Source organism: Somniosus microcephalus, chromosome 9 (genome assembly GCF_052327205.1).
Source record: "Somniosus microcephalus isolate GS21.2 chromosome 9, FLI_Smic_1.0, whole genome shotgun sequence".
Taxonomy (NCBI): Eukaryota; Metazoa; Chordata; class Chondrichthyes; order Squaliformes; family Somniosidae; genus Somniosus; species Somniosus microcephalus.
In genome coordinates, this window is record NC_140995.1 from 39188514 (window position 1) to 39215631 (window position 27118).

At 47.9% G+C, this 27118-nt stretch overlaps 1 protein-coding gene across 1 annotated transcript in view; it reads left to right on the forward strand.

Moving 5' to 3' along the window:
- Positions 1-27118, forward strand: part of prim2 (DNA primase subunit 2) — a 232956-nt gene that overhangs the window by 185859 nt on the left and 19979 nt on the right. Inside the window, exon 10 of the mRNA XM_085996533.1 lies at positions 24481-24607. Coding sequence (XP_085852659.1) covers positions 24481-24607 — 127 coding nt within the window. The remainder of the gene's footprint in view (positions 1-24480; positions 24608-27118) is intronic.

Sequence of the window (27118 nt, forward strand, 5' to 3'; positions counted from 1 at the left end):
CTGGCTGGTGCTGTGGCGCGGTGGCACTCGGCCGGGCCCGCACTGCAGGATCCGCAGCAATCAGCCGACGGGCGGCTTGCTGGGATGGTCCAGCGCGGCGCCTGCCCTGGCGATGCCTGCCTGAGACAGCGCGTGTGGCAGCAGTGAGTGGCCCTGTGGTCCTGGTGTGCGCGCGCATCACATCCGCCAGGGTCTTGACGGCATCAGTCAGCATGCGGCCACTCGCGGCAGTTGCTGCCCCGAACTCGCGCACACTGGTCGCCAGCGACTCGATGGCCTCAGGCATGCGCCCCACCACGCTCATGAGCTCCGTGTGGCGCCGGTCCGAGTCCTCGGCCATCTTATCCAGCTTCCGCACCTCCTCCGAAGTGAAGGTGTCCGGACTGGAGTCGTGACTCTCCCGCTGGGGAGGAGGGGGCCGAACTAGGGGACCCTTGCCGCGTTGGTGGCGGCGAGTGTGCCGAGCAGCAGCACTCCCCTCTGATCCTTCCCCCCTTTGGGGGGAAGGCCGCGGGCCACGCGCACGGCTGCTGGGTGGCTGGACGCCACTGGTCCCAGAAGCTGCATTGCCCTGCGACAGTTCCTCCAGGCACTCGTCCAGTGAGGAGGTGTCAAGCATTTCCTCCTCTCCTGCGGGACGTGACTGTTCCCCCGAAGGTCCGGCTTGCTCCTCCTCCTCCTCCTGGTCGGAGGTGCTGTCACTGGCAGCTTCAGGGTCCTGGTCGTCACCAGCTGAAAGCAGGAATGCACAAGAGTAGCTTCAGAGTGAGGAGACGGCGTCAGCGAGGGAGTTAGGACTGGTGGGATTCAGCGCATTGGTGGGACAGTGGCAAAGGAGGTAGGTCGGATGGGCCAGTGCGACGCGAGAGGGCCAAAAGGCGAGGTCCTTACCATTGCCGGGCAGTGGAGGGTCGGATACACCGCACGCTGTGGGGACAATCACACGGGCTCCCATGAGCACACACACGCGCTCCTCCAGCCGAGTGAGCTTCTGCAGCTTGGCGCGGCCACCCCTGGCACGGGCCTGGCGATTAAACGCTACTTTAGCCTGCAAGAGAAAGGACGGGCTGTAAGTGCGCAGTGAAGCCCTGATGTAGTGTGCACTGCCTCCCATGGTGGAATAGCTTGGACAGAGTGAAGCCCTGATGTAGTGTGCACTGCCTCCCATGGTGGAATAGCTTGGCCAAAGTGTAGAGTGCCGAATGGCCATTTGATGCTCATGACTGTCCCAATGCTGCTGGCTGAGGGCTGGCCAATAGGACTTTCAGCTCCCTTTGCCCATCATGTCAGGTGTACATGCAAGAATGAGGAGGAGACTGGAAAGGCTACTCACCTTCACAATCCTGGTCAGATCGTTGTATTTTTTACGGCATTGTTTGTGGGTCCTGGGGGCCTCGCCGGTGAACGTCACCCTCTGGGCGATCTGCTTCCAGGCTTTGGTGTAGTCATGGTTGGTTGGATTCCTCCCACTCTCTGGAAACAAGATCTTGCGCCTCACCTCCAGAGCTGTGACCATTATGTCCAGATCACCCTCTGAGAAGCGCAGGGCACGCTGACGGGCCTTCTCTGGCGTTGCCATGACTCCCTGGGGCTGAGCAGCAGTGTTGAGGCCTCTTTGCAAGGCTCCAGTGTGCAGGGCGTGGCAGCAGACCAATTCGTCCCTTCCCCCTTTAAGAGCTGGTCGGCACCACGGGGTCTGCTGTCAGTGCAAAAATGACCGCACCCGCGCTGCGCCCCGCCTGGGCGCTATCCCTCTGGACCGCCGGCTTAGCGCCTAAAGGTAGGAGTGGAACGCCTCTTTTAGCGCTCCACCACTCTCTTCGGGCGAAGCCACTGAATTTCCGGCAACGGGGCGCTACTTTGGGGCGGGCGCTAACTTCGGGCGGGCGCTAAGGTTAGCGCCCCAAAACTGTCTATACTGAAAATCTAGCCCTAAGTCTTTAACTGAAACCGTACTTTCTTTCCCATCTTGGAATCGAATATGAGCATATTGGGAATTTGCCTCCAATAGCTCCACCTCCTCCACTAAAGGATCATACTTTGACAGTCTAACATGGCGTCGGAGCAGCACAGGTCCCTGCATAATAAGCCATGAAGGTACCGAATATCCCGTAGTGGATCTCCGCGGATAGTTGAAGAGCCTTTCATGGGGGGTCACATTTGTAGCCGTTGAAAGCAATGATCTAATGGAATGCAGGGCATCAGGCAGTACCATTTCCCACTGTGTATTCTTAAGGTTCCGGGATGTCAAAGCCAACATAACTGCCTTCCAGATCACCCCATTGTATCGTTCGCATTGTCCATTACCCTGGGGATTATACGGGGTAGTTCTGCTAGTAGACTCTGGAGGTATTCCTTCAACTGGGAAGACATAAAAGACATAAAAGAACTTCCCTGATCCGAATGGATATACGCAGGCATCCCAAAGATGACAAGTTGAGTCAGACTGTAGCAGCTGATACATCTGCACAAGGAAAAGCAAAAGGGAACCTTGAAAACTCATCCACAACAGTAAATATATATCGATTCTGAGTCGTTGAAGGAAGAGGCCCCTTAAAATCAACGCTCAGGCGTTCAAAGGGAGAAGTAGCCTTTATAAGATGAGCTCGTTGAGGCTTAAAGAAATTCGGTTTACACCGGGCGCAGACAGAGCATGACGAAGTCATCCGCTTGACGTCTTCAACTGAAAAGGGCAAATTCTTACTGCGTACGAAGTGTATCATCCTCGTAACACCAGGCTGGCACAAAGCATTATGAAGATTAATGAGCGTATCTCCGTGAAGCACAGAACAATAAGCCCTCGACAGCGCATCAGCGGCAACATTATCCTTCCCCGGACGATAGACTATATCGAAATGGTAGCATGCCAACTCGATCCTCCACCTCATTATTTTATCATTCTTAATCTTTCCGAAATGTTTGACATCAAACATGAAGGACACAGATTTTTGGTCAGTTACTAACGTAAAATGTCGCCCAGATAAATAATGTCTCCATTTACGCAGTGCTTCTACTATTGCGTACGCCTCTTTCTCTATTGATGAATGTCTCTGCTCACTATTGCTCAGAGTACGTGAGAAAAAGGCCACAGGTCTTCCATTTTGGTTCAGGGTAGCCCCAGTTGCAAAATCGGAAGCGTCCGTCTCAATCACGAAGGGAACCTGCTCATCAATAGAATGCACAACTGCTCCAAGGATATCCTTTTTAAGATTATCAAAACACATCCTGGCCTCCCATGATAGAGGATATGTCGTAACCCGAATAAGGGGCCGGATCTCCTGCGAGAAGTTTGCAATCCAATTAGAATAATAAGAAAACAGTCCAACAACTCGTTGCAAGGCCTTAGAATTAGTAGGGCAAGGTAAATCAATCAGTGGTCGCAGCCGTTCTGGATCTGGTTTAATCTTGTTTCCCGAGATAATATACCCCAGTAAATTTACCTCGGTGGTCGAAAAGATACACTTCTCTTTATTGAAAGTTAAGCCAACTTTTTCCGCAACTTGAAGGAATCTTTCTAGATTAAAATCGTGCTCCACCCTTGATTTGCCACACACCGTGATGTCATCTAAATATGAGATGGTGCCAGAGAGAGAGTTATCACTTATAGAAGCATCCATTGCCCGTTGAAAACAGGCGACACCGTTAGTAACACCGAATGGTACTCGGCAAAACTGGTACAGCTTTCTGCCAGCTTCAAAGGCCGTATATGGTTTGTCCCTCTTAGCGATAGGAATCTGATGATAAGCACTCTTTAGGTCAATAGTGCTAAAAACCTTATATTGAGATACTTTATTGATAAGCTCATCAATCTTAGGCAGGGTGTAAGCATCTAATTGAGTATACCTGTTAATAGTTTGAGAGTAGTCTATCACCATTCGCTTCTTATGTCTCTCATTAGTGGTGACAACTACCTGTGCCCGCCAGGGCAAAAAACTAGGTTCAATTATTCCTTCCGATAAAAGACGTTGAACTTCAGAATTAATACATTCTTTATCCTGACTGCTATACCTTCTTGACTTGGTAGCAATTGGCTTACAGTCCGGCATCAAATTGGAAAAAAGTGATAATGGAGAAATGAATAAAGAAGTTAATCCACAAATAGACAAAGGTGGCTTGGTTCCTCCGAAAGAAAGACTGAGGGACTCATGTAATTGAAGCACATCATGACCAATCAAAATGTCCGCACAGAGATTAGGCAGAACGGATAGGCGTATATCAGTATACGTATTACCTAGGAGAATTAATTTCACATGGCAACAACCAGCTACTTGTGAGGTGAGAGTCGTCTGAGCCATACACACCTGATGGGAAACAGGCGAAATTTCCAAACGCTTCTCCCTCACAAACTGAAGACTTATAAAGCTCTCAGTACTGCCCGTATCTATAAGGGCCTTCACTTCTAACCCATTAACTTGGGCCATAACTATAGCTTTGTTTAGGCCATGGGAAAGGGCGGCAGAAACTGATGCAATAAACGCCCTATCTAAAGGCTGAATGGTCGCAGAGGAGGCAACCGATTTGCAAACACGTGCGTAATGACCTCCCTTGCCGCATTTACTACACACAGCCTCCCGGGCAGGGCATTTCAGACGGGGGTGCCGGGCGTTCCCACAAAAATAACACTTCTGAATCCTAGAGGCAACAGCTGCCGAAGTAGAAACTGTTTCGGAATCTGGTAAACCACTCCTATTAAATCCACGGTCGCAGGCCGATCAAAAAGAGCATAAGAATCCGAACTTCTCTGAGCCAAATCCAATGTAGAGGCTTGCTCACAAGCAGTCTTAAGATCCAAGATCTTATTTTCTAATAACCGCTGACGAATTGATCTAGACAGTAAAACATTAATAAATGCATCCCGTACCGACTCTTCCCTATGTTCTTCTGCAGACACGGCCTTATAATTACAGTTAGCACCAAGGCGCCGGAGTGCTTGTAAATAAGCATCCAAGGATTCTCCCGCCTGCTGCCTACGGGCAGATAAAAGGTGACGTGCAAATACCTCATTTTTGGGTTTAACAAAAAAAAATTCCAACGTAGCAATAGCCAATTCATAAGTTTCACAGTCCAAAATATACTTATACACATCCGGAGCAATGTAGTTGATTAGTATATCCAACTTATTTAGAGATTGCTGATCCAACACACCCAAAAAGTTTTTAAATGTACGATACCAATGTTTCCATTGATCATCCACTCCTGCAGAATTAGGGTCAGCATTAAATCGTTCCGGTCGAAGATATCGTTCCATTATAGCAAAAGGTTAATAAATTGAAATAAAGAGTAGATTGCCTTTCAAAAGCTAGGCTTTATTAACCTTAAAAAAAACAGCAAGTACATGTTGAGCACCCAGTCTCAACCAAACTGTAGAAAACTGAATTTAAGATGGCCACCACAGGTCACATGGAATCAACTAACCAATAAGTTTACAGCATATATCTCAAGGCAGGAAAACAGGCAACCAATTACAATGCTTCTTATAAAACAAGAATAATCACCACAGTGACAAAGGGCTTGACAGGAAAAATCGGCAAGTGGCTACAGGCCCAAATCAAAATAAGTCATCGACTGATACAGCATAGAAAGAGGCAATTTGGTCCATCATGCCTGTGCTGACTCTCTGAAAGAGTGATCCAATTAGGCCCACTCCCCTGCCCTTTCCCCATAGCCCTGCAAATGTTTCCCCTTTGAATATTTATTCAATTCCCTTTTGAAAGTTACTACTGAATCTGCTTCCACCACCCTTTCAGACAGTGCAGATCATAACTTGCTAAGAAAATCTTTGTGTTGTACCAAGGGCCAAGACATATCTACATGTGCATTTCGAAATACATGTTAAAACTTAATATAAACAAGATGTTACAAAAAGTAAAGAGCTTGCTTGGCTACTTAACCTGCACAGCGGAAAATCAAAATGTTCGAAAGTCAAACCCGAGAAGAAAAGAACTTCCTCTGCAGTGCTGTTCAGTTTGCATGTAGATTCAGTGTCTTTCTTTTAAAGTATTTGAACGTCACAATAATTGGAAAATCCTGTGTAAAAACATCACAGGAAATGGTTTACATAGAAATGTAACGGGTAGGTGTGGCATATTTAATATGGGTAATCCTATTGAAGCCTGTAATAGGAGCTTGCAATAATGTACGAGTCAATCTCCCATGGCATTGTGCATGGGAGTCAAGACCTCGGGCTGGATTTTGTCAATGGGGACGCGTTGGGGGCGGGACTGCTGGTTGTCGGGTTTCAGCCCCGCCCCCAACGACGTCTGGCCAACCCATGCTATTTTCCCTTGATTGACCTTGTTAAGCCCGCCCTACAGGCTTAGCCAGCCAATTAAGGGAAAGCCGGTGACAGAGGACACCAGCGTATGACATTTCATCTGTCAAATTTTTGACAGATGAATTGTCAGCGTTTGACAAAAGCTATCAAGCACTGACAATCTCTGTTCTATGGTGAGCCCTTGCACCGAAGGCTCACAAAAACCTATTTCCTCAGCAGAAATCAAATGGCTGCTGCATCTGAGAATGCTGCAGCCGTTCTGTCATCTCTGCTGTTGAGATGAGGCACCTCCGGATCCCCATGGGTTGAAGCCTGCAGGAAGAAGCAAAGGTAAGTAAACTTTTTCTAACACTTTACACTCACCTCTCATACTTACCTCTCCACACTTGCACCCATCGCTCACCTCCACAGCGGACTTTTCGATCCTTCTCACCCCTGCTGACCCTGGCGAGGTTCACAGCTGTCGAGAAGCCCGCACTTGCGGAGGTAAAATGGGGATAAGCCTCATAACTACCTGGTAACAGGCAGTTAATTGGCTCTAATCCCCTTCCCGCCTCGAGGAGACGGGTCCCTGCGTGAGTCGGGGACCCGCCTCTCGGGAAGATGGCACGGAGGCGGGTTGGGAGCGTGTTCGGTACCCGCTCCCAGTGTCTGCCATTTTCCCGGCAGTCCTGCCTCCCCAGGGCTGGGAAAATTCCACCCCTAGTATAGACTTGAGGCGAAGGCTTGCAGTTTAAGGGATAATTGCATGTAGCCAACAACTAGCATTTATATATCCCCTTTAATGTAGAAAAACTTTCCAAGATACTTCACTGAAGCGTAATTAAAATTGATGGCGAATCAAAGTAAGATATTCGGAGGGCTAACTAAATAAAATCCAGGAGATTTTAAGGAGGGTCTTAAAAGGAGGAGAGGGAAGGGGAGGCTTACGGTGGGAATTCCGGAGCATGGGGCCTAAAGGCACGGCTGTCTTGGTGGTGCACAGCAGGGAGGATGCACAAGGCCAGAGCCGGAAGAATGGAAAGACCCGGGAGGGCTGTCATGTTGGAGGAGGTTAGGGAGGTGATAAGCTGTGAAGTGATTTCAACGCAAGGTTGAGAATTTTAAATTGGAGGCACTGGGGGAGCAGCGGTTAATGTCGGCCAGCAAGCACAGATGTGATGGGTGAGTGGGACTTGATGCAGAGCAGGGTATGAACAGCAGTGTTTTGGATGGGCTGAGTTTTTCGAGGGTGGAGGCTGGGAGACCAGCCAGGCGAGTATCAGAATAGTCCCTGAATTAGGTGTAATTCAGCCCCAATTTGAAGTTGTGCATTGATCCTTATTTTTATATATTTCCATTACAAATTCCTATGCCCATATTTTAATGTAAACTGCCTGTATAATCTTGTCATACTGTAATTACAACCCCTTGCCAGTGGTGGCACATCATAAATGTGGGCATAGAATTTTAGAATTAAAAGTCTTGACAGGAAATGCATGTAGCTACAAGATTTTTAATATATTGCTGTTAGATTCCCATGACATTAGGGTTGCCAACTATGGTTGGCGGTGTGACCATGTGACATTTGCCAATGTAACTGCGTTTACCTTTTAAAGATTGCGCCCCACTCCTCTCCCTAAAGCACTTCCCACCCCCAGCTCCCTAGTCCCTGTTCTCCCTAGCTGCGCACTTCTCCGTCTCTCTCTCTCTCTCTCTCCTTCCTCACCCAAACACCCGGCAACCAGTTGAGGGGTGAAGTCAACAAGCCCCCTGTGGAAAATTTAAAGTGCAAAGTTCTCCCAGACTGCTAGCAGTAGTGCCCGGGAGATTCATCCTCCATTCTGGGAGAATCCAGGAGGGTTGGCAACTCAACATAATATTGCGGCGACGAGTCAAAAGTGCAGTGTTTTATAACAATTGGGGTATTTATGTCAAATGCAGAATAAATCAGGGCCACTGATTTACAGATTGAATAAATCAAATTCCATGTTTTTAATATGTTTATTGAGATTTTTACAAGTGCTTTGGAATCAAAATTCACAATTCAGACCATTATTCACTTTAAAAGCACAAAACTAAAGCTAGAACTGTAATCAGTAGCCTGTCATTTTTCTGGCTTACATACACACACAACCCCTCTTGTTCTTAAATATAGTAGCCCTTCTGTTAGATGTTAGAATTGTATATAGTATATCAATCCACCCATTTAAATATTTATCATTATGATCTTTGGGAAAGATTCATTTTTCAAATTGTGTTCTGAAAAATTATCTTACATCAAAGATTGAATAGAGAAGGAAATATCTCTGCACCTCCATGCTTCAGTGAAAATTCTATTAGTACAGAAACAGATGTCGAGGATACCCTTGAATATAAAACTCTACCCAGTCACGTGGTGTGGTCAACTGGGTCATCATCAGACAATGATGTCTGAATGTGCCTCTCAACAGTATCTCCTTACAAAGTGATGGTTCTGTCATTGTTGTGTAGAGCAAGTAGTTCTTTATTGAAAGAGACGGGAGGACATGCTGAAAATGTAAGGAAGACATTCCTTTTTCTGCTTATGAAATTGCCTCCAGGATCCAGTTGTTATGTTGTCTGTACTTGTTCAAAAGGCTTAGAGAATAGGAAAGATTATTGTAAGAGCCATAAAAGCTTAAGAAAATACTTTAAAAATAGTGGTTAAATGGCATAATAGTTAATTTACCTGACCGACTTATTGTATTAAGAAACCCCCTATGTTCTTGCTCCAGTAGTATAGTCCGAGACACCCCCTTCATTCTTGCCACAGTGGAACAGTCCCTAAGCCACACATGGGTGCAGCCATTTTACAGTTTAAACTGCACGTGGTTGAAGGAGGCAGAAGCTGTGAGGTTTGGAGCAGTACAGTTTTTGACCGTGTTCGTTTATACGTGTTTGCTTTGTAATTCCGTTTGTTAAGTGTTATAGTAAACAGTTTAAAAGACAAAGCTACGTTTGGGAACGTTTTATTTCGACACGTGTCTACTCGTTGTTAAAAACCCCACAGCTCAGTGGCTGCCTGTTTGGAAACTAAGAAGCGCCACTACATTAGTCAAAAACTTGCTCCCTAAGAAGGAAGGGACGGAATCGTCGGCGAACGTATACCCGAATGGTCACGGAGCCAGACAACAATATAAGAAAGCGAAGGTACAGTGACTGCTACTTGCTTTGTTCATTCTATTGAGAAGCTAAATAAGAGCTGCGGGTAAAATGGCCGAGGCCTTACGGAGCCAGGAGCTTCCATCAGCCAGAAAGATTGCTGGCCAAAAGAGGGAAATAAAGCTCCATCAGCCAGAAAGATTGCTGGCCAAAAGAGGGAAATAAAGCTCACCCCAAAGGCAATGGAAGAGAAGTTACATAGAAGCATAGGTGCAAGGAAGGCTAAATTAGCTCAGATAACTGGAAAAATGAAGATAATTGATCGTCTCATGGAAGATAATGCTAATATTAAGAAAGCTGAAGACATAATGTATTACGATTTCTCCAAGCTGCATGAAGAATTTAATGTACTCAATGAAGATGTATTAGCACTTCTGTCTGAAGAAGAGGGAAACGCTGATCAGCACAACTGGTTTGATCTTAAATCAACCAGCATTAAGGACTATATCAAGGCCACGGAACAGTGGATGTTAAAGATTGGTCAAGATGCTGATACAGCAGAGAAAGATAAAGTTGACGATGAAGTCGGACCAGACGATAGCATTTCAGAGACTTCCGCCAGACCGAGCAAAAATCGAAAAGAAGGTAGCTCTGTTTCTGGACGCAGGTCAGTCGCTTCTACCACAAGCTCGTCGCGACGCATGAGAGCGGAGGCTGAACGGGCGGCGTTGATGGCGCGCGCAGCATCTTTAGCGGAGAAGCAAGCTCTTGAACGGGAAGAGGCCCAACTGCAGGTCCAAGAGGCCCAACTGCAGGCCCAACGGGCCCAGGTGCAGGCAAAGAAAGAACAGCTGGAGATAAAAACAGCTATCGAGGTCTCAAGACGCCAGGTTGAGTGCGTACGAAGATTATGAAGGCTCACGGGACGGCGGGAGCCACTGCCAGTCAACGTCGTCACATAGAGTTGGATCCAGGGCACCTTCAAGAGTTACAACAGAGCCCGAAGGCAATCCCCTGGCATTACAGCGTGGAAGAGTGGCCTCTCCACTAACAGGAGCACGTGATGCTACCCCAGACGTCAGACGGTCTAGACTAGACCCTGCTGATGACCACCAGAGGCCTGAAGACACAGGGATGCAACGTCAGAACGAAATTACAGAGATGCTTGTAAAACAACAGAATCTGTTTCGACTCCCTCAAAGAGACATACCAGTGTTCCAAGGCGACCCACTCAAGTATAAGCCCTTCATCAGATCCTTTGAACAAACCATTGACTCCAAAACAGAGAGCAGCAGTGATAAGTTGTACTACCTGGGACAGTACACCAGTGGTAAGCCACAAGACCTGGTCAGAAGCTGTGAACACATGAGACCGGACCGGGGATACATAGAAGCCAGGAAGTTGCTGCAGGAGCACTATGGTAACGAGCTGAAGATAGCCACTGCATATATTGAAAAGGCTACCAAGTGGCCACAGATCAGATCGGAGGACGGAGAGTCATTGAACGCATATGTTCTTTTCCTCCATAGGATGTCGCAACACCATGGAGGATGTTGAATTCATGGAAGAGATGGACAATCCTACGACTATGAGAATCATCATCTCTAAGCTTCCTTACAGGATGAGAGAACAATGGAGAAGAACAGCCTTTGAGATAATGGAGAGACGGAAAAGTAGAGCCAGGTTTGCAGACTTAGTGAATTTCATAGACAAACAGGCTAAAATTGCTAGGGACCCATTGTTTGGAAACATCCAAGACGTCAGCCCGACCACCGATGGAAGAGTGAAAGCCAAGCCCGTTGAATCAAAGACTCTCAGGAAAGGTGGTTCCAGGGGAAGCAGCTTTGCAACTATCGTCACCCAGGCCGAGGAAGAAAGGCCCCAGAACTCATCTCCCAAAAGGAGCAGCACAGTGACGTCTGCTAATGCCTTTCAGAAGCCATGCTTATTCTGCCAGAAGAATCATACATTGGACTTCTGCAGCGACATCAAAGCACAGCCACATAAGGACAGAATCGAATTCCTGAAGTACAATGGCCTATGTTTTGGATGTCTCTCTCAGGGGCACCTGAGTAGAAACTGTAAGCAAAGAAGAACATGCAGAGAGTGCACTCGGAAACATCCCAGCCTGCTGCATATCCATAAAGAAGAACAAGCCTCTAAGAAGAGTGAAGAAAACAATACCGACGAGAAGGTTGTTTCAAGTGCTCTGGTGTCGCTAGAACCAGAGACTTGTGGACTCACTGGGGCCGGTGACAGTGGCTGTATTCTTGCCATCGTACCAGTAAAGATCAAGTCTAAGAGGAGCGAGAAGCTTGTGGAGACTTACGCCTTCATGGATCCAGGTAGCTCCGCAACGTTCTGCACAGAATCACTCATGCGACAGCTGAACGTTAGAGGCAGAAGAACAGAAATCCTATTACGCACCATGGGTCATGAGAAGTCAATGCAAAGTTATATCCTGTCAGACCTAGAAGTGTGTGGACTTGAAAAGAAGGACTTCATAGACCTGCCTAATGTTTTCACACACAGGGAGATTCCTGTTCGAATAGGGAACCTAGCCCTGCAGAAGGATGTGGATAGATGGCCTTACCTAGAAAAGGTGCGTCTCCCATACATTGAAGCAGAAATTGGCCTATTAATTGGAACCAATGCCTACAAAACTATGGAGCCATGGCAGGTGATAAACAGCAAGGATGACGGACCCTACGCCGTCAGGACAGCCCTTGGATGGGTAGTCAATGGACCGGTAAGGAGAGATGATGGCCACAAGTCGAACAAGGAGGAACGACAAAACGTCACAGTTAATCGCATCTCTATCGCAAGCATTGAAGAGCTGTTGATCCAGCAGTTCAACGCAGACTTCTCAGAACGCAGCTGTGAGGAAAGGACAGAGATGTCACAAGAAGACCATCAGTTCATGGGTTTGATGACAAGGTCTACACAGTTCATTGATGGCCACTATCTCATTGGTTTGCCACTGAGAAGACAGACCGCGAAGATGCCGAACAATCGCTGCATAGCAGAGCAACGCGCCATCAGTCTAAAGAGAAAGCTGAACAAGAACCCCGACTTTCACGAAGACTACAAAGACTTCATGAGAAACATCATAGCGAAAGGCTATGCCGTGAAGGTGCCCGAGGAACAGTTGAACAGAGACGATGGAAGGGTCTGGTACATTCCTCATCACGGGGTGTATCACCCAAAGAAGAAAAAGATCCGTGTAGTGTTTGACTGCGCCGCCTCATTCAGAGGAACTTCACTGAATGACCAGCTGCTTCAAGGTCCTGATCTTACTAATACCCTCATTGGCGTCTTGACTAGGTTTAGACAAGAGCTCGTTGCCATGATGGCAGACATAGAATCAATGTTCTACCAAGTTAGAATCCCTGACGAAGTTGCTGATCTTCTGCGCTTCCTTTGGTGGCCAGATGGCAACGTTAGTCAAGCGATGGTGGAATGTAGAATGGCCGTACACTTGTTCGGAGCCACATCATCTCCCAGCTGTGCAAGCTACGCTCTCAGAAAAACTGCAGAAGATGACAAAGGCAAAGCACCATCAGAGGCCGTGGAGACAATCTTCAGAAACTTTTATGTCGACGACTGTCTGAAGTCCGTGTCAACAGAAGACGATGCCATCGCACTGTCAAGAGACCTTAGAACTCTGTGTTCAAATGGAGGATTCCATCTGACTAAGTGGATAAGCAACAGCAGAGCAGTTCTAGCTTCTATCCCAGAAAAGGAAAGAGCCACTGAAGCCAAAGATCTGGACCTGAGCCACGATGTCCTTCCTATCGAGAGAGCTCTTGGCGTACAATGGTGCATCGAGTCAGACACGTTCAACTTCAGGATAATGGTGAACGAAAGACCATCCACAAGACGAGGGATTCTCTCCGTGGTCAGTTCCATCTACGACCCTCTTGGATTCCTGGCACCACTCATTCTGCCGGTGAAGCTGATGCTACGAGAGCTGTGTAGAGACAAGAGAGGATGGGATGAAGATATCGCAGAAGGTCAAGCTCAGAGATGGCACAGATGGTTGACAGATTTGCAACAACTTTCTAGCTTCAACGTCAGTAGATGCATCAAGCCCGCGAGTTTTGGAGTTACAAAGACGGCTCAACTACATCATTTCTCGGACGGTTATGGCACGGCTACTTACCTCTTGCTGACAAATCAACAGGGCCAGAAACATTGTGCCTTCCTCATGGGGAAATCCAGGGTGGCTCCGCTGAAGCAGGTCACCATCCCGAGACTGGAATTGACGGCAGCGGTTGTTGCAGTTAAAGTTGACCAGGTGATGCGGAAAGAGTTACAGCTCCCATTAGAAGAATCTGTCTTCTGGACGGATAGCACGACAGTGCTGAAGTATATAGAGAATGAGAAGATACGCTTCAAGACCTTCGTAGCAAACAGAATCTCATCCATTAGAGAAGCTACACAACCATCTCAATGGAGGTATGTAAACACCTTATTAAACCCAGCAGATCAAGCCTCACGAGGATTAAAGGCCGAAAACTTCATGAGGAGTGAAACTTGGATACAAGGCCCAAGTTATCTGCTGGAAACAGAGAGATCATGGCCAGAAAGACCAGATATGCCAAGTCAGATTGCTGAAGACGACGTCGAAGTCAAGAGATCAGTCACAGTAAATCTCATAAATACGAAAGAGAACTTTGACACAGTGAACAAGCTTGTTAACCATTTCTCAGGATGGCACCAGTTGAGGAAAGCAGTTGCATGGTTTCTAAGGTTGAAAGAGTTGCTGCTACACCTGAGCGGTGAGAGAAAAGAGTACCGAGCCACTATCAGTCAGTCTGAAAGTAACCCTGATAAGCAGAGAATGCTTCTACAGCAGTATACGCATCATCACAAGACCACATTGGGCAAGAATTCATTGACCGTGGACGATTTGGCCAAGGCTGAGAAGGAGATAGTTCGCTTCAGTCAAAGACAAAGATACCCAGAAGAAATCGAAGCTCTACAGCGAAATACTCCAATCAAGAAAGGTAGTCATATCTACAAGCTGGACCCTACACTGCAAGATGGAGTACTGAGGGTGGGAGGGAGACTAAACAAATCTGCTATGCCAGAGGAGGCCAAGCATCCTGCTATCCTTTCTAAGGACCTCCGGGTTGCTACCCTCATTCTTCAGCATATACACCAGAGTATTGGACACAGTGGGAGGAATCACGTGCTTGCGAAGCTAAGACAAAGATACTGGATTCCAGGAGCTAATTCCGTAATAAGAAAAATACTCTCTGAATGCATTGTTTGCAGACGGTTACACGCTAGAGCTGGGGAGCAGAAAATGGCAGACCTGCCTGAAGACCGCTTGTTACCAGACAAGCCCCCATTTACAAACGTAGGGGTGGACTATTTCGGGCCTTTCGAGGTAAAGCGAGGACGGAGCCTTGTCAAGAGATATGGTGTGCTTTTCACTTGTTTGACCATCAGAGCTGTTCATATTGAGGTGGCACACACGCTTGACACTGATTCCTGTATTAACGCCTTGCGGCGCTTTGTCTGTAGAAGAGGACAGGTGTCCATTATGCGTTCTGATAATGGCACTGATATACCTATCAATTCGTCCAATAAAAAGCGACGAGTTAGGAACGTAACTAAAGGTTTTTATTGACTAAATAACAGAGCCCACCCTCGTGGGTGATCGGGTCCAACAAGGAGGAATACCAGCCAGTCGACTACCTTTATACCTGGGCAGGTAGGTGGAGCCATGGGCGGAGTCGGAGGTGGTCAGCCCAGGTATAAGAGGCGACCTCGTATCGTGATACAACAGTGATAACGGTGATAACAATACAACAGTGATAACTATAGTGTAACGATAAAAGTGGTTTACCACATTCACCCCTTGTTTAGATTTGAGTCCGGCGGGGTGAAGTGTACTACCAGTTCTGGTATGTCAGTCTGTCCGGAGGCCTCGTAAGCCTCTCCGATCGTCGCAGCGGCGGTGCTGCATTATCCGGTGTTAGTGCTGGTGTCTGCGTGGTCGGCGAAGGCTCGTGGGGTTCCGGCATGCCGTCTACCTGGGCTGGAATTGGGGGGGTGGTGGGGGGGGGTAAAGGTGGTGTCTCCGGAGTGCCCGAGGGTGCGAGGTCTCGTAAGGAGACAGTGTCCTCCCGCCCGTCTGGGTAAGCCACGTAGGCGTACTGGGGGTTGGCGTGCAGGAGGTTCACCCTCTCGACCAGGGGGTCTGTTTTATGGGCCCTCACGTGCTTTCGCAGCAAGACGGGCCCCGGAGAGGTCAGCCAGGTTGGTAGAGTGGTTCCCGTAGTCGACTTCCTGGGGAAAACAAACATTCGTTCATGGGGGGTGGCGTTAACGGCAGTGCAAAGTAGTGACCGGATGGAGTGCAGCGCTGTCGGGAGGACTTCCTGCCAGCGGGAGGTTGGGAGGCCCTTAGACTTTAAGGCTAAGAGGACGGCCTTCCATACCGTCGCGTTCTCTCTTTCCACCTGTCCGTTCCCTCGGGGGTTGTAGCTGGTGGTCCTACTTGCTGCAATACCTCTCGCTAGTAGGAACTGACGGAGTTCCTCGCTCATGAAAGAGGAGCCCCGGTCACTATGTATATAGTTTGGGAACCCGAACAAGGCGAAGAGGTCGTTCAGGCATTTAATGACCGTGGTACTGGTCATGTCTGGGCAGGGGAAGGCAAAGGGGAAACGGGAGTACTCATCAACAATGTTGAGGAAGTACACATTACGGTCAGAGGACGGGAGGGGCCCCTTAAAGTCGATGCTCAGGCGCTCGAAGGGGCGGGTGGCCTTGATCAGGCTTGCTCTGTCCGGCCTAAAGAAGTGCGGTTTGCACTCGGCACAGGTCTGGCAGTTCCTGGTTATGGTCCTGACCTCCTCGATGGAGTAGGGCAGGTTGCGGGCCTTAATGAAGTGGTAAAGTCTGGTGACCCCGGGGTGGCAGAGGTCGTTGTGGAGGGTCTGAAGTCTATCACTTTGCGCGCTGGCGCATGTAATTCGTGACAGAGCATCGGGGGGTTCGTTCAGCTTACCTGGCCGGTACAAGATATCATAATCGTAGGTGGAGAGCTCGATTCTCCACCTCAAGATCTTGTCATTCTTGATTTTGCCCCTCAGCTTGTTATTAAACATAAAAGCGACCGAACGTTGGTCGGTAAGGAGGGTAAATCGTTTGCCTGCCAGGTAGTGCCTCCAGCGTCGTACCGCCTCCACAATCGCCTGGGCCTCCTTCTCGACCGACGAGTGTCGGATCTCAGGGCCCTGTAGGGTCCTTGAGAAGAAGGCCACCGGTCTCCCCTCCTGGTTAAGGGTGGCGGCTAGGGCGAAGTCGGATGCATCGCTCTCGACTTGGAAGGGGATGGACTCATCCACTGCGTGCATAGTGGCCTTGGCAATGTCTCCCTTAATGAGGGAGAAGGCTGCGCACGCTTCCTCCGTAAGGGGGAAGGATGTGGACTTCATGAGGGGTCTGGCTTTGTCCGCATAATTGGGCACCCATTGGGCATAGTAGGCGAAGAGCCCCAGGGTTCTCTTAAGTGCCTTAGGGCAGTGGGGGAGGGGTAGCTCCATGAGGGGGCGCATTCTTTCGGGGTCGGGGCCGATGAGTCCGTTCTCTACTACACAGCCAAGGATGGCAAGGCGCGAGGTGTTAAACACACATTTCTCCTTATTGTAGGTGAGGTTCAGCCGTTGGGCTGTACGGAGGAATTTCTCCAGATTCACGTCGTGGTCCTGCCGGTCGCGGCCGCAGATGGTGACGTTATCTAGGTAGGGGAATGTGGCATGCAGTCCGTTCTGGTCAACCATCCGGTCCATCTCCCTTTGGAAGACCGAGACCCCGTTGGTGACACCGAAGGGGACCCTAAGGAAGTGGTATAGGCGCCCATTCGCCTCGAAGGCGGTGTACTGGCGGTCCTCGGGGTGGATAGGGAGTTGGTGGTAGGCCGACTTAAGGTCGATGGTCGAGAATACGCGGTATTGTGCAATCTGATTGACCATGTCAGATATGCGGGGAAGGGGGTATGCGTCCAGCTGGGTGTATCTGTTTATGGTCTGGCTGTAGTCGATGACCAGGCGATTTTTATCGCCGGTCTTAACGACCACGACCTGGGCACGCCAGGGGCTGTTGCTCCCCTCGATGATGCCCTCCTTCAGGAGACGCTGCACCTCAGAGCTAATGAAAGCTCTGTCCCCAGCGCTGTACCGCCTGCTCTTGGTAGCGACGGGTTTGCAGTCGGGGGTGAGGTTAGCGAACAGGGAAGGTGGCGGCCCCTTGAGGGTGGATAGGCTGCAGGTGTTACGCGGTGGGCGGTTTAACCTTCGCTGGTTGTCGACTGTGAGTGGGGGGAGGGGTCCACCGTATGCTAGGGTTACACTTTGGAGGTGGGATTGGAAGTCCAGCCCTAGTAGGACGGCAGCGCAGAGCTGGGGGAGGACGAGGAGTTTAAAGTTTTTATACTCTGTACCCTTAACCGACAAGGTCACAGCACAGTAGCCGCTAATGTCCGTGGCGTGGGACCTCGATGCCATCGAGATTCGGTTGCGCGTTGGCAGGACAGGGAGGGAGTAGTGGCTCACCGTGTCTGGGTGGATGAAGCTCTCCGTGCTTCCGCTGTCGAACAGGCAGGTCGTGGCGTGGCCGTTTACTTTGATGTCCATCATCGACTTGGACAGGTGGTGTGGGCGGGCTTGATCCAGAGTGACGGAGGCTAGTGTGTAGGTAAGCGAGTCGTTGTCGTCTGCGGGCGAGGCGGTCGTCGGGTCCGGGGGCCCGGTGGCAGTCGGGCGTGGTGGGTAAAATGGCGCCTCCCACGAGGTAGGACAAAATGGCGGAGAAGATGGCTGCCCCCATAACTCACATGAGGCACTATTGGGGTCGGTTGCCTTGATCAAAGATGGCCGCCCCATGACTCACGTGTGGGGATACTGGCCTCAGTTGCCGTGAAAGAAGATGGCCGCCCCCACAGTTCGCATGAGGCACTGCTGGCCTCTGAAGATCCGCTCCTGCAGGCCTTAGAGAAGTGGCCTTTCTTCCTGCAGGTTGCGCAGGTAGAGTTCCTGGCTGGGCAGCGCGACCTCGGGTGCTTCTCCTGGCCGCAAAAGAAGCAGCCGGCGGCCCGATCGCGGGTGCCCGATGTCGGAGCCGGTACCGGGGGTGGCGGGCCCGGTCGGGTCCGGGACGCCGACGCTGAGGTAGGTCCCGGGGGCGGCGCTGCGAAGGGTATTGCGGTAGGGGTCGGGCCCGAGTCCCAGGGTCGCGAGCAGTACCTGGAAAACGCCTCCTGGTCCTGATGGGCCACCTCCAGGGAGAGAGCGAGGGCTTCAGCTTTGTCCAGGTCGAGGTCTTTAGCTTCAAGCAGTCTTTGCCGTGAGTAGTTGGATCGTAGGCCTTTCACAAAGGCATCGCGGATATTATCTTCCGTATTTTCAACAGCCGTCACCGCTTTAAAGTCACAGTTCCTGCCGAGTGCTCTTAGCGCCCGTAAAAATTCAGCTACAGACTCTCCTGGCTGTTGCGGGCGGGATCTTAGGAGGTGCCTGGTGTACATGTAATTTACCGGGCAGCGGTACTGCTGTTTCAGTAGGTTGATAGCGGCCTCGTATGTAGTCGTATCCTGGATGAGTGCGTATACTCTCGGGCTCGCTTGGGCGTTCAGAAGTCTTAGTTTGGATCTCTGCGGGGCGCTGGATTCTTCCAGGTAGGATTCGAAGCAGTCCAGCCAGTGTTTGAAGTTGAGGGCTGAGTTTGCTGCCTGTGGGTTTAGATCCAGGTACGGTGGTTTGAGGGCTTGCAGCCAAGCCGGCTGGTGTGGCTGGTGTAGCCCGGTGTCTGAAAGCTGCTGTGGCTGTGCTTCTGGGAGGGCTTCTGGCTGGCCAGTAGTAGACATCTTTAAAATTTAGTCAATAAAATTGATATACCTATCAATTCGTCCAATAAAAAGCGACGAGTTAGGAACGTAACTAAAGGTTTTTATTGACTAAATAACAGAGCCCACCCTCGTGGGTGATCGGGTCCAACAAGGAGGAATACCAGCCAGTCGACTACCTTTATACCTGGGCAGGTAGGTGGAGCCATGGGCGGAGTCGGAGGTGGTCAGCCCAGGTATAACAGCGCGACAAGAGGCGACCTCGTATCGTGATACAACAGTGATAACGGTGATAACAATACAACAGTGATAACTATAGTGTAACGATAAAAGTGGTTTACCACAGGCACTAATTTCGTCGGAGCGGAGAGAGAACTACGGGAAGCTATTGAAGGTTGGAATCAGCTTAAAATACAGGAAGCCATGATGCAAACAGGAATTAAGTGGATCTTCAATCCTCCGGCTGCATCCCACCACGGAGGTGTCTGGGAAAGACAGATACGCACCGTAAGAAAACTACTCGGTTCTGTACTGAAGCAGCAAGCGCTTGACGACGAGGAACTCCAAACCGTTCTGTGCGAGGTCGAAGCCATCATTAATGACCGACCGATAACTAAGACATCAGATGATCCCAATGACCTCGAAGCCCTGACTCCGAACCACCTGTTGTTGTTGAAAACACAGCCAGCCATGCCCCCGGGAGTCTTCAAAAAGGAAGATCTGTATGCCCGTCGGAAGTGGAGGCAAGTTCAGTATATGTCAGACCTTTTCTGGACCAGATGGACAAGAGAATACTTACCTCTGCTACAGGAGCGTCAAAAATGGTCCAAAATAAAGAGGAACTTCATTGTCGGAGACATTGTCTTAATTGTGGATGATTCAGCCCCTAGAAATTCTTGGTTGATGGGAAAAATAATTAAGACCATGCCAGACTCCAGAGGCGTTGTTCGTCGCGTTTGTTTGCAAACCAAGACCAGTACCCTGGAAAGACCGATCACAAAGCTCTGCCTGCTACAAGAAGCAGCGTGAAAGGTTCCCGAACGAAAAAAGTGGACACTTTTATATTGTAAACATGTTGAACTCATTAGTTTATGACTCTTAATGTTTGAGTAATTGATATGCTTCATGTGCCTAGTCAATTAGGGGCCGGAATGTAAGAGCCATAAAAGCTTAAGAAAATACTTTAAAAATAGTGGTTAAATGGCATAATACAGTTAATTTACCTGACCGACTTATTGTATTAAGAAACCCCCTATGTTCTTGCTCCAGTAGTATAGTCCGAGACACCCCCTTCATTCTTGCCACAATGGAACAGTCCCTAAGCCACACATGGGTGCAGCCATTTTACAGTTTAAACTGCACGTGGTTGAAGGAGGCAGAAGCTGTGAGGTTTGGAGCAGTACAGTTTTTGACCGTGTTCGTTTATACGTGTTTGCTTTGTAATTCCGTTTGTTAAGTGTTATAGTAAACAGTTTAAAAGACAAAGCTACGTTTGGGAACGTTTTATTTCGACACGCGTCTACTCGTTGTTAAAAACCCCACAGCTCAGTGGCTGCCTGTTTGGAAACTAAGAAGCGCCACTACAATTATATAATGGTGAGAATGTAGAACTCGTTACCACAAGGAGTAGTTGAGGCAAATAGCACAGATGTGATTAAGGGAAAGCGAGATAAACATATGAGTGAGAAAGGAATCGAAGGTTATGCTGATAGGGTTAGATGAAATGGGGTAGGAGGAGGCTCGTGTGGCGCATAAACATCCGTGTCGACCAGCTGGGCCGGTTGGTCTGTTTCTGTGCTGTAAATTCTATGTAATGTAACAACAACTTGCATTTATATAGTGCTTTTAATGTAGTATAAAGTCCCAAGGTGCTTCACAGGAGCGATTATCAAACAACATTTGACACCGAACCACATAAGAAGATACTAGGGCAGATGACCAAAAGCTTGGTCAAAGAAATAGGTTTTAAGGAGCGTCTTAAAGGAGGGTAGAGAGGCAGAAAGATCTAAGACTTGTATTTCTGTAGAATCTAGAAATGTTTTCTGTTAATTCCCATATTACAGGTTTTTACTTCCTTAGACTGAAAGTCTAAAAATTATACAAAAATTCTAAAAATGATTCACTGCAGATTAGTTACAGTCCTGTGAGATTTAAAACTTGTTTAACAACAACAACTTGCATTTATATAGCATCTTTAACGTAGTAAAACTTTCCAAGGCGTGTCACGGGCGATTATCAAACAAAATTTGACACCAAGCCACATAAGGAGGTACTAGGACAGATGACCAAAAGCTTTGTCAAAGAGGCAGGTTGTAAAGAGCGTCTTAAAGGAGGAGAGAGACATTTAGGAAGGCCTGTATTCACTAGATTTTAGAAGAATGAGAGGGGATCTCATTGAATTGAAACTTATATAATTCTGACAGGGCTAGACAGACTGGATGCAGGGAGGATGTTTCCCCTGGCTGGGGTGTCGAGAACAGTCTCAGGATACGGGATAGAACACTTAGGACTGAGATGAGGAGAAATTTCTTCACTCAGAGGGTGGTGAACCTGTGGAATTTTCTACCACAGTAGGCTGTGGAGGCCAAGTCACTGAATATATTTAAGAAGGAGATAGATAGATTTCTAGACACAAAAGGCATCAAGGGGTATGGGGAGAGGGGGAATATGGTATTGAGATAGAGGATCAGCCATGATCATATTGAATGGCGGAGCAGGCTCGAAGGGCCGAATGGCCTACTCCTGCTCCTATTTTCCTATGTTTCTAATTCCAGAGCATAGGGCCTAGGCAGCTACATTTAGACATCATTGTGTGGTGATGACCCAGTCAAACACACCACGTGACTATGTTGAGTTTTATATTCAAAGGTATCTTCGACATTTGTTTCCATACTAATAGAATTTCAGTCAAGCATGGCGGTGTAAAGATATTCCCTTCTCCATTTTACCTTTGATGTAAAATAATTAGATAAATGTTGTAGAACTGATTTATGCTGGGAGCCAAAGTAGGAGAGTTTCTTTGGAAAATCCGTCACTCGTGGTTGCTAGCAGTTCTGTACCAGTAATTTTGTGCAATTGTTCACGCCACCAAGTCACAAGGAGAAGTAATTTTAGGTTCTGATCTTGTATCCTACTCCCCAGTGAGGTATTGGCGCCAAAGTAAATGTTAAGTAGCTGCAAAGTACTTGAACCCATAAACCTGGAGGGTATCAACAACTTTTCGTAAAACTGCTTAAAAGGTCTTTATGTGCCATTTTTAATGTTTATGCACTAAGAAATCTGCTTCTAAGGGGAAATCTTGCCACATGATTCATAAATCTCCCCCCTCCACCCCCCCCCCCCCCCCCAAAAAAAAAAACACCTTTTCCTGTAGGTGGCAACTACTGTTGCAGCACAGGCAATGGTGGTCCTCTGGTAGCTCAACTAAATGGCCATGCTACATTTGAGAATCTGGGCCGTGCAAGCTGACAACCATTGTGAGATAATCACAGTGGGGTTCTGGTGCCGACCATTGTGAGATGATCACAGTGGGGTTCTGGTGCTGACCATTGTGAGATGATCACAGTGGGGCTCTGGTGCTGACCATTGTGAGATGATCACAGTGGGGCTCTGGTGCTGACCATTGTAAGATGATCAGAGTGGGGTTCTGGTCCTGACCTAATTGAGATGTTCAGAGTGGGGTTCTGGTCCTACCATGCATGCCTTTGTTACCTCTAGACTTGACTTCGCCAATGCACTCCTGGCCAGTCTCCCACGTTCTACCCTCTGTAAACTTGAGGTCATCCAAAACTCTGCTGCCCGTGTCCTAACTCGCACCAAGTCTCGTTCACCCATCACCTCTGTGCTCACTGACCTACTTCGGCTCCCAATTAAGCAACGCCTCAATTTTAAAATTCTCATCCTTGTTTTCAAAGCCTGCATGGCCTCGTCCCTCCCTATCTCTAATCTCCTCCAGCCCCACAACCCCAAGATATCTGCACTCTTCCCATTCTGGCCTCTTGAACATCCCCAATTTTAATCGCTGTGCCATTGGTGGCCGTGCCTTCAGCCGCCAAGGCCCTAAGCTCTGGAATTCCATTCCTAAACCTCTATGCATATCTTCCTCTCTTTCCTCCTTTAAGATGCTCCTTAAAACCTACCTCTTTGACCAAGCTTTTGGTCATCTGCCCGAATATCTCCTTTTGTGGCTCGGTATCAAATTTTATTTTATAACACTCCTGTGAAGCGCCTTGGGACGTTGTACAACGTTAAAGGCGCTATATAAATACAAGTTGTTGTTGATGAGTGGGGTTTTGGTCCAAGCATCGTGAGATCATCATAGTGGGGTTCTTTTCCTACCATCATGAGATGATGAGAGTGGGGTTCTGGTCCGTCTATCGTGAGACTAATTATTCAATTCCAGTTGAGTACAGGCAGTCGGTCAAATCTTCCTGCCCTGTCTGACTCGGGTTTAGTTTTGATGGTGTTTAGTGTTGAGATGCATTGTTAAGATACTTGGGTTAGTTTAATAAAATTTCTTGTGCAGTGTTTAAACAAGCAATGAAATTATTGAGCACATGTAATATTTTATTAATTTGAATCTGAACATGGTAGGAAGCGCCTGGTCCAAATGGATATTTTTTGTTTTGATAATCTGCCAACACCCGTGTGTCCTACAAAAGATAAATATTGCATGATAATGTGATCCCAGAAGTATCAGTGTTCAGACATGGATCCTAAGTACAGGAAACTCTTTTTATCCGGGACTGGCGTGGTGCCGGTTGATCAAAAAGTCCGGATTACAGAGAGGTATACTTACCAAGGTACGAGAGCCCCGTATACGGCCACAGGTGCAGGAGCCCCGGTTACACGGCACTTGTGCAGGAGTCCCGGTTACACGGCCACAGATCCAGGAGTCCCTGTTGCACGGCCATAGGTGCAGGAGCCCCGGTTACACGGCACTTGTGCAGGAGTCCCGGTTACACGGCCACAGATCCAGGAGTCCCTGTTGCACGGCCATAGGTGCAGGAACCCCGGTTACACAGCCACAGATCCAGGAACCCCGGTTACAGGGCCACTAATATATAGTAAAACTTACCTGCACCCACTCCTGAATTTTGCCGGTTAAGAGAGTTTCCTGTACATGGATCGTTCTGTTCTGCAGGAACATCCATAACTTTTCCACCATATTCCAGACATGGGTGTTTTATTTTTTAGTACACTACACCTAATAATGAATACATTTCTATTCTGCTTTGTCATCTAGTTCGACAAATTATACTCCTACAATATACGCCACAGCTTTGGAAAGGAAGGCAAGAGGACCGACTATACCCCATTCAGCTGCATGAAGATCATTCTGTCGAACCCGCCAGGTCAAGGGGACTATCACGGTGAGTTCACAGGTTAATCACAGTCTCCCATTGCGTGAAAGGACCTTGGGAAGGTACGAATGGAAAATTGATTGTTTGACTGCATTGCCAGCCGGGGTAGAGTCATGCTTCCGCTTCATACACTTTTGGCTTTGCCTCGTTACTGAACGAGATCAACCAAGAGGCATTCATTCAGGCTGCACTTTGCAGTGCACTTTGCTGAGCACTCTTTTATTGCTGGCATCTCATATGTTTGAGATGGACGTCATGCAGATGCTCTCTGGCACATGCAGGTGACTCAGTAAAAGCCATTAGAGAGCCATATGGCACATGTTAAACTTACTGAAATGTAGCATAGTTTCTTTGACATTGACCGATTTATTGCTTTCCCATAGCAAAGCAGTAATTCTAATGCCTGTCAACCTGACACTGGGTGAGTGGAGGGGAGAATAGTATCCGGTGACCTCAAGTATTCCTAAGTGTGTCCCAAATACAATACAAAGCTTGCTTCTGCATAACGCTTTGGATAAACTTTGACCTCAAGAGAGCAACCTTTGCCCTCAGTCTACTGCACCAATCAATGCTCTTGGTAGGATGGAAGAATTTTAGAGTAGTTCTGTATTGTGGACCGATCCACTTGGAACTAGATTGAACTCACCTTGTCTCATTGTACTGAGCAGCAACGTCCACGCCACAGCTGTCCAGGATATTGTGACCCAAATTCAGTGGTTATAGAACAGTATTCTGCTGCCACAACTTGCATTTATATAACACCTTTAACGTAGTAAAACATCCCAAGGCTCTGCAGAGAAGCGTTATCAAACAAAACTTGACACGGAGCCACATAAGGCAATATTAAGGCAGGTGACCAAAAGCTTGGTCAAAGAGGTAGGTTTTAAGGAGCGTCTTGAAGGAGGAGAGAGAGGTGGAGAGGTGGAAGGAGGGAGTTCCAGGGCTTAGGGCCTAGGCAGCTGAAGGCACAGCTGCTAATGGTGGAGCGATGATAATTGGGAATGCACAAGTGGCCAGAATTGGAGGAGGTCCTAGAGTACATATTTAATTTGTAAACCTAATGTTATGAAGAAAATTAGTATGAAACATTGGAGCTGAACATTGTGTTGACCTCAATTTTATTCTTAAGACTGATTTATACGGCAGCTTTGTGGAAAGTTTGGAAGTTTCACATATCTGCTGTGTCATGTCTTTTTTTGCTGTTGGGATTAGAGGTTGAGGAACTGTAACTGTAACAAAAAATCATAGCAACGTTGAGCTGACCCATGGAATAAACTGAAATAATACAGCAGCCATCGTTTGCCATTGAAGAGTTCTATGCTGTACCTATAGTGTACTAGGAGATTGGAATACTGGAGATATGTTGGTCGAATGTCAAAGAGAGAGAGAAAGACTTGCATTGATTGAACTCCTTTCATGACCTCCAAACATCCCAAACCGCTTTACGGCCAATGAAGTACTTTTGAAGTATTGTCACTGTTGTAATGTAGGAAACACGACAGCCAAGTTGCACACAGCTAGATACCACAAACAGCAATATGATCATGACCAGTAAATTTGTTTTAGTGTTGTTGATTGAGGGATAAATATTGGCCAAGACACCGGGGAGAACTCCCCAGCACCTCTTCAAAATAGTGCCATGGAATCTTTTACGTCCACCTGAGAGAGCAGATGGAACCTCGGTTTAACATCTCATCCGGAAGATGGCACCTCCGACAGTGCAGTGCTCCCTCAGTACTGCACTGGAATGTCAGCCTAGATTTTATGCTCAAGTCTCTGGAGTAGGACTTGAACACACAAACCTTTTGACTCGGAGGCAAGAGTGCTACCCATGAAGAACTAGAATGCTATTTTTCCGATTGTAAGGTTCTGAATATTTTGTCTCTACACCTCAAGTAACTGAAGAGTGCCCCCTCTGCCAATCGCTCCACATGTCGTCGTCTTCCCTCCTCTGCTGCGCCCCCTTCCTCCAGCAGGGGTATGTGCTTTTACCATTAAACATTTGAAACTTAATCTATTTTTGTTATTTCTCCATGCAGTTGTTCTTTAACCTGGGATACCAGCAGTAGGAAGGTTCAGGTTTCACTGGTTCTTCATTGGCCCTCCAACGCCTCCAATTTAATATTCTTCTTATCGTGCTTAAATCCCTTCATGGCTTTGCCCCACCCTATCTCTGTAACCCCCAGAATTCTCTGTTCTTCCAACTCTGGACTCTTGTGCTTACCTCCTTCCCTTTGTTTCACAATTGGCGGACATGCCTTCAGCCATCTAGGCCCCATGCTGTGGAATTCCTTCTTTTAAACTGCTCTGCCTTTCCATGTCCCTCCTTAAAACCCACCTCTTGACCAAGCTTTTGGTCACATCTCCTGATACTGCCTCCTTTGGTTGGGCGTCCATTTTAGTTTGAGTACACTTCCGTGAAGTGCCTTGGGATGTTTTGTCTAAAGCGCTATATAAATGCAAATTGTACGATGATCTTATATTTGAAGTGTAAATACAATTAGCCTTCTGATGATTAAC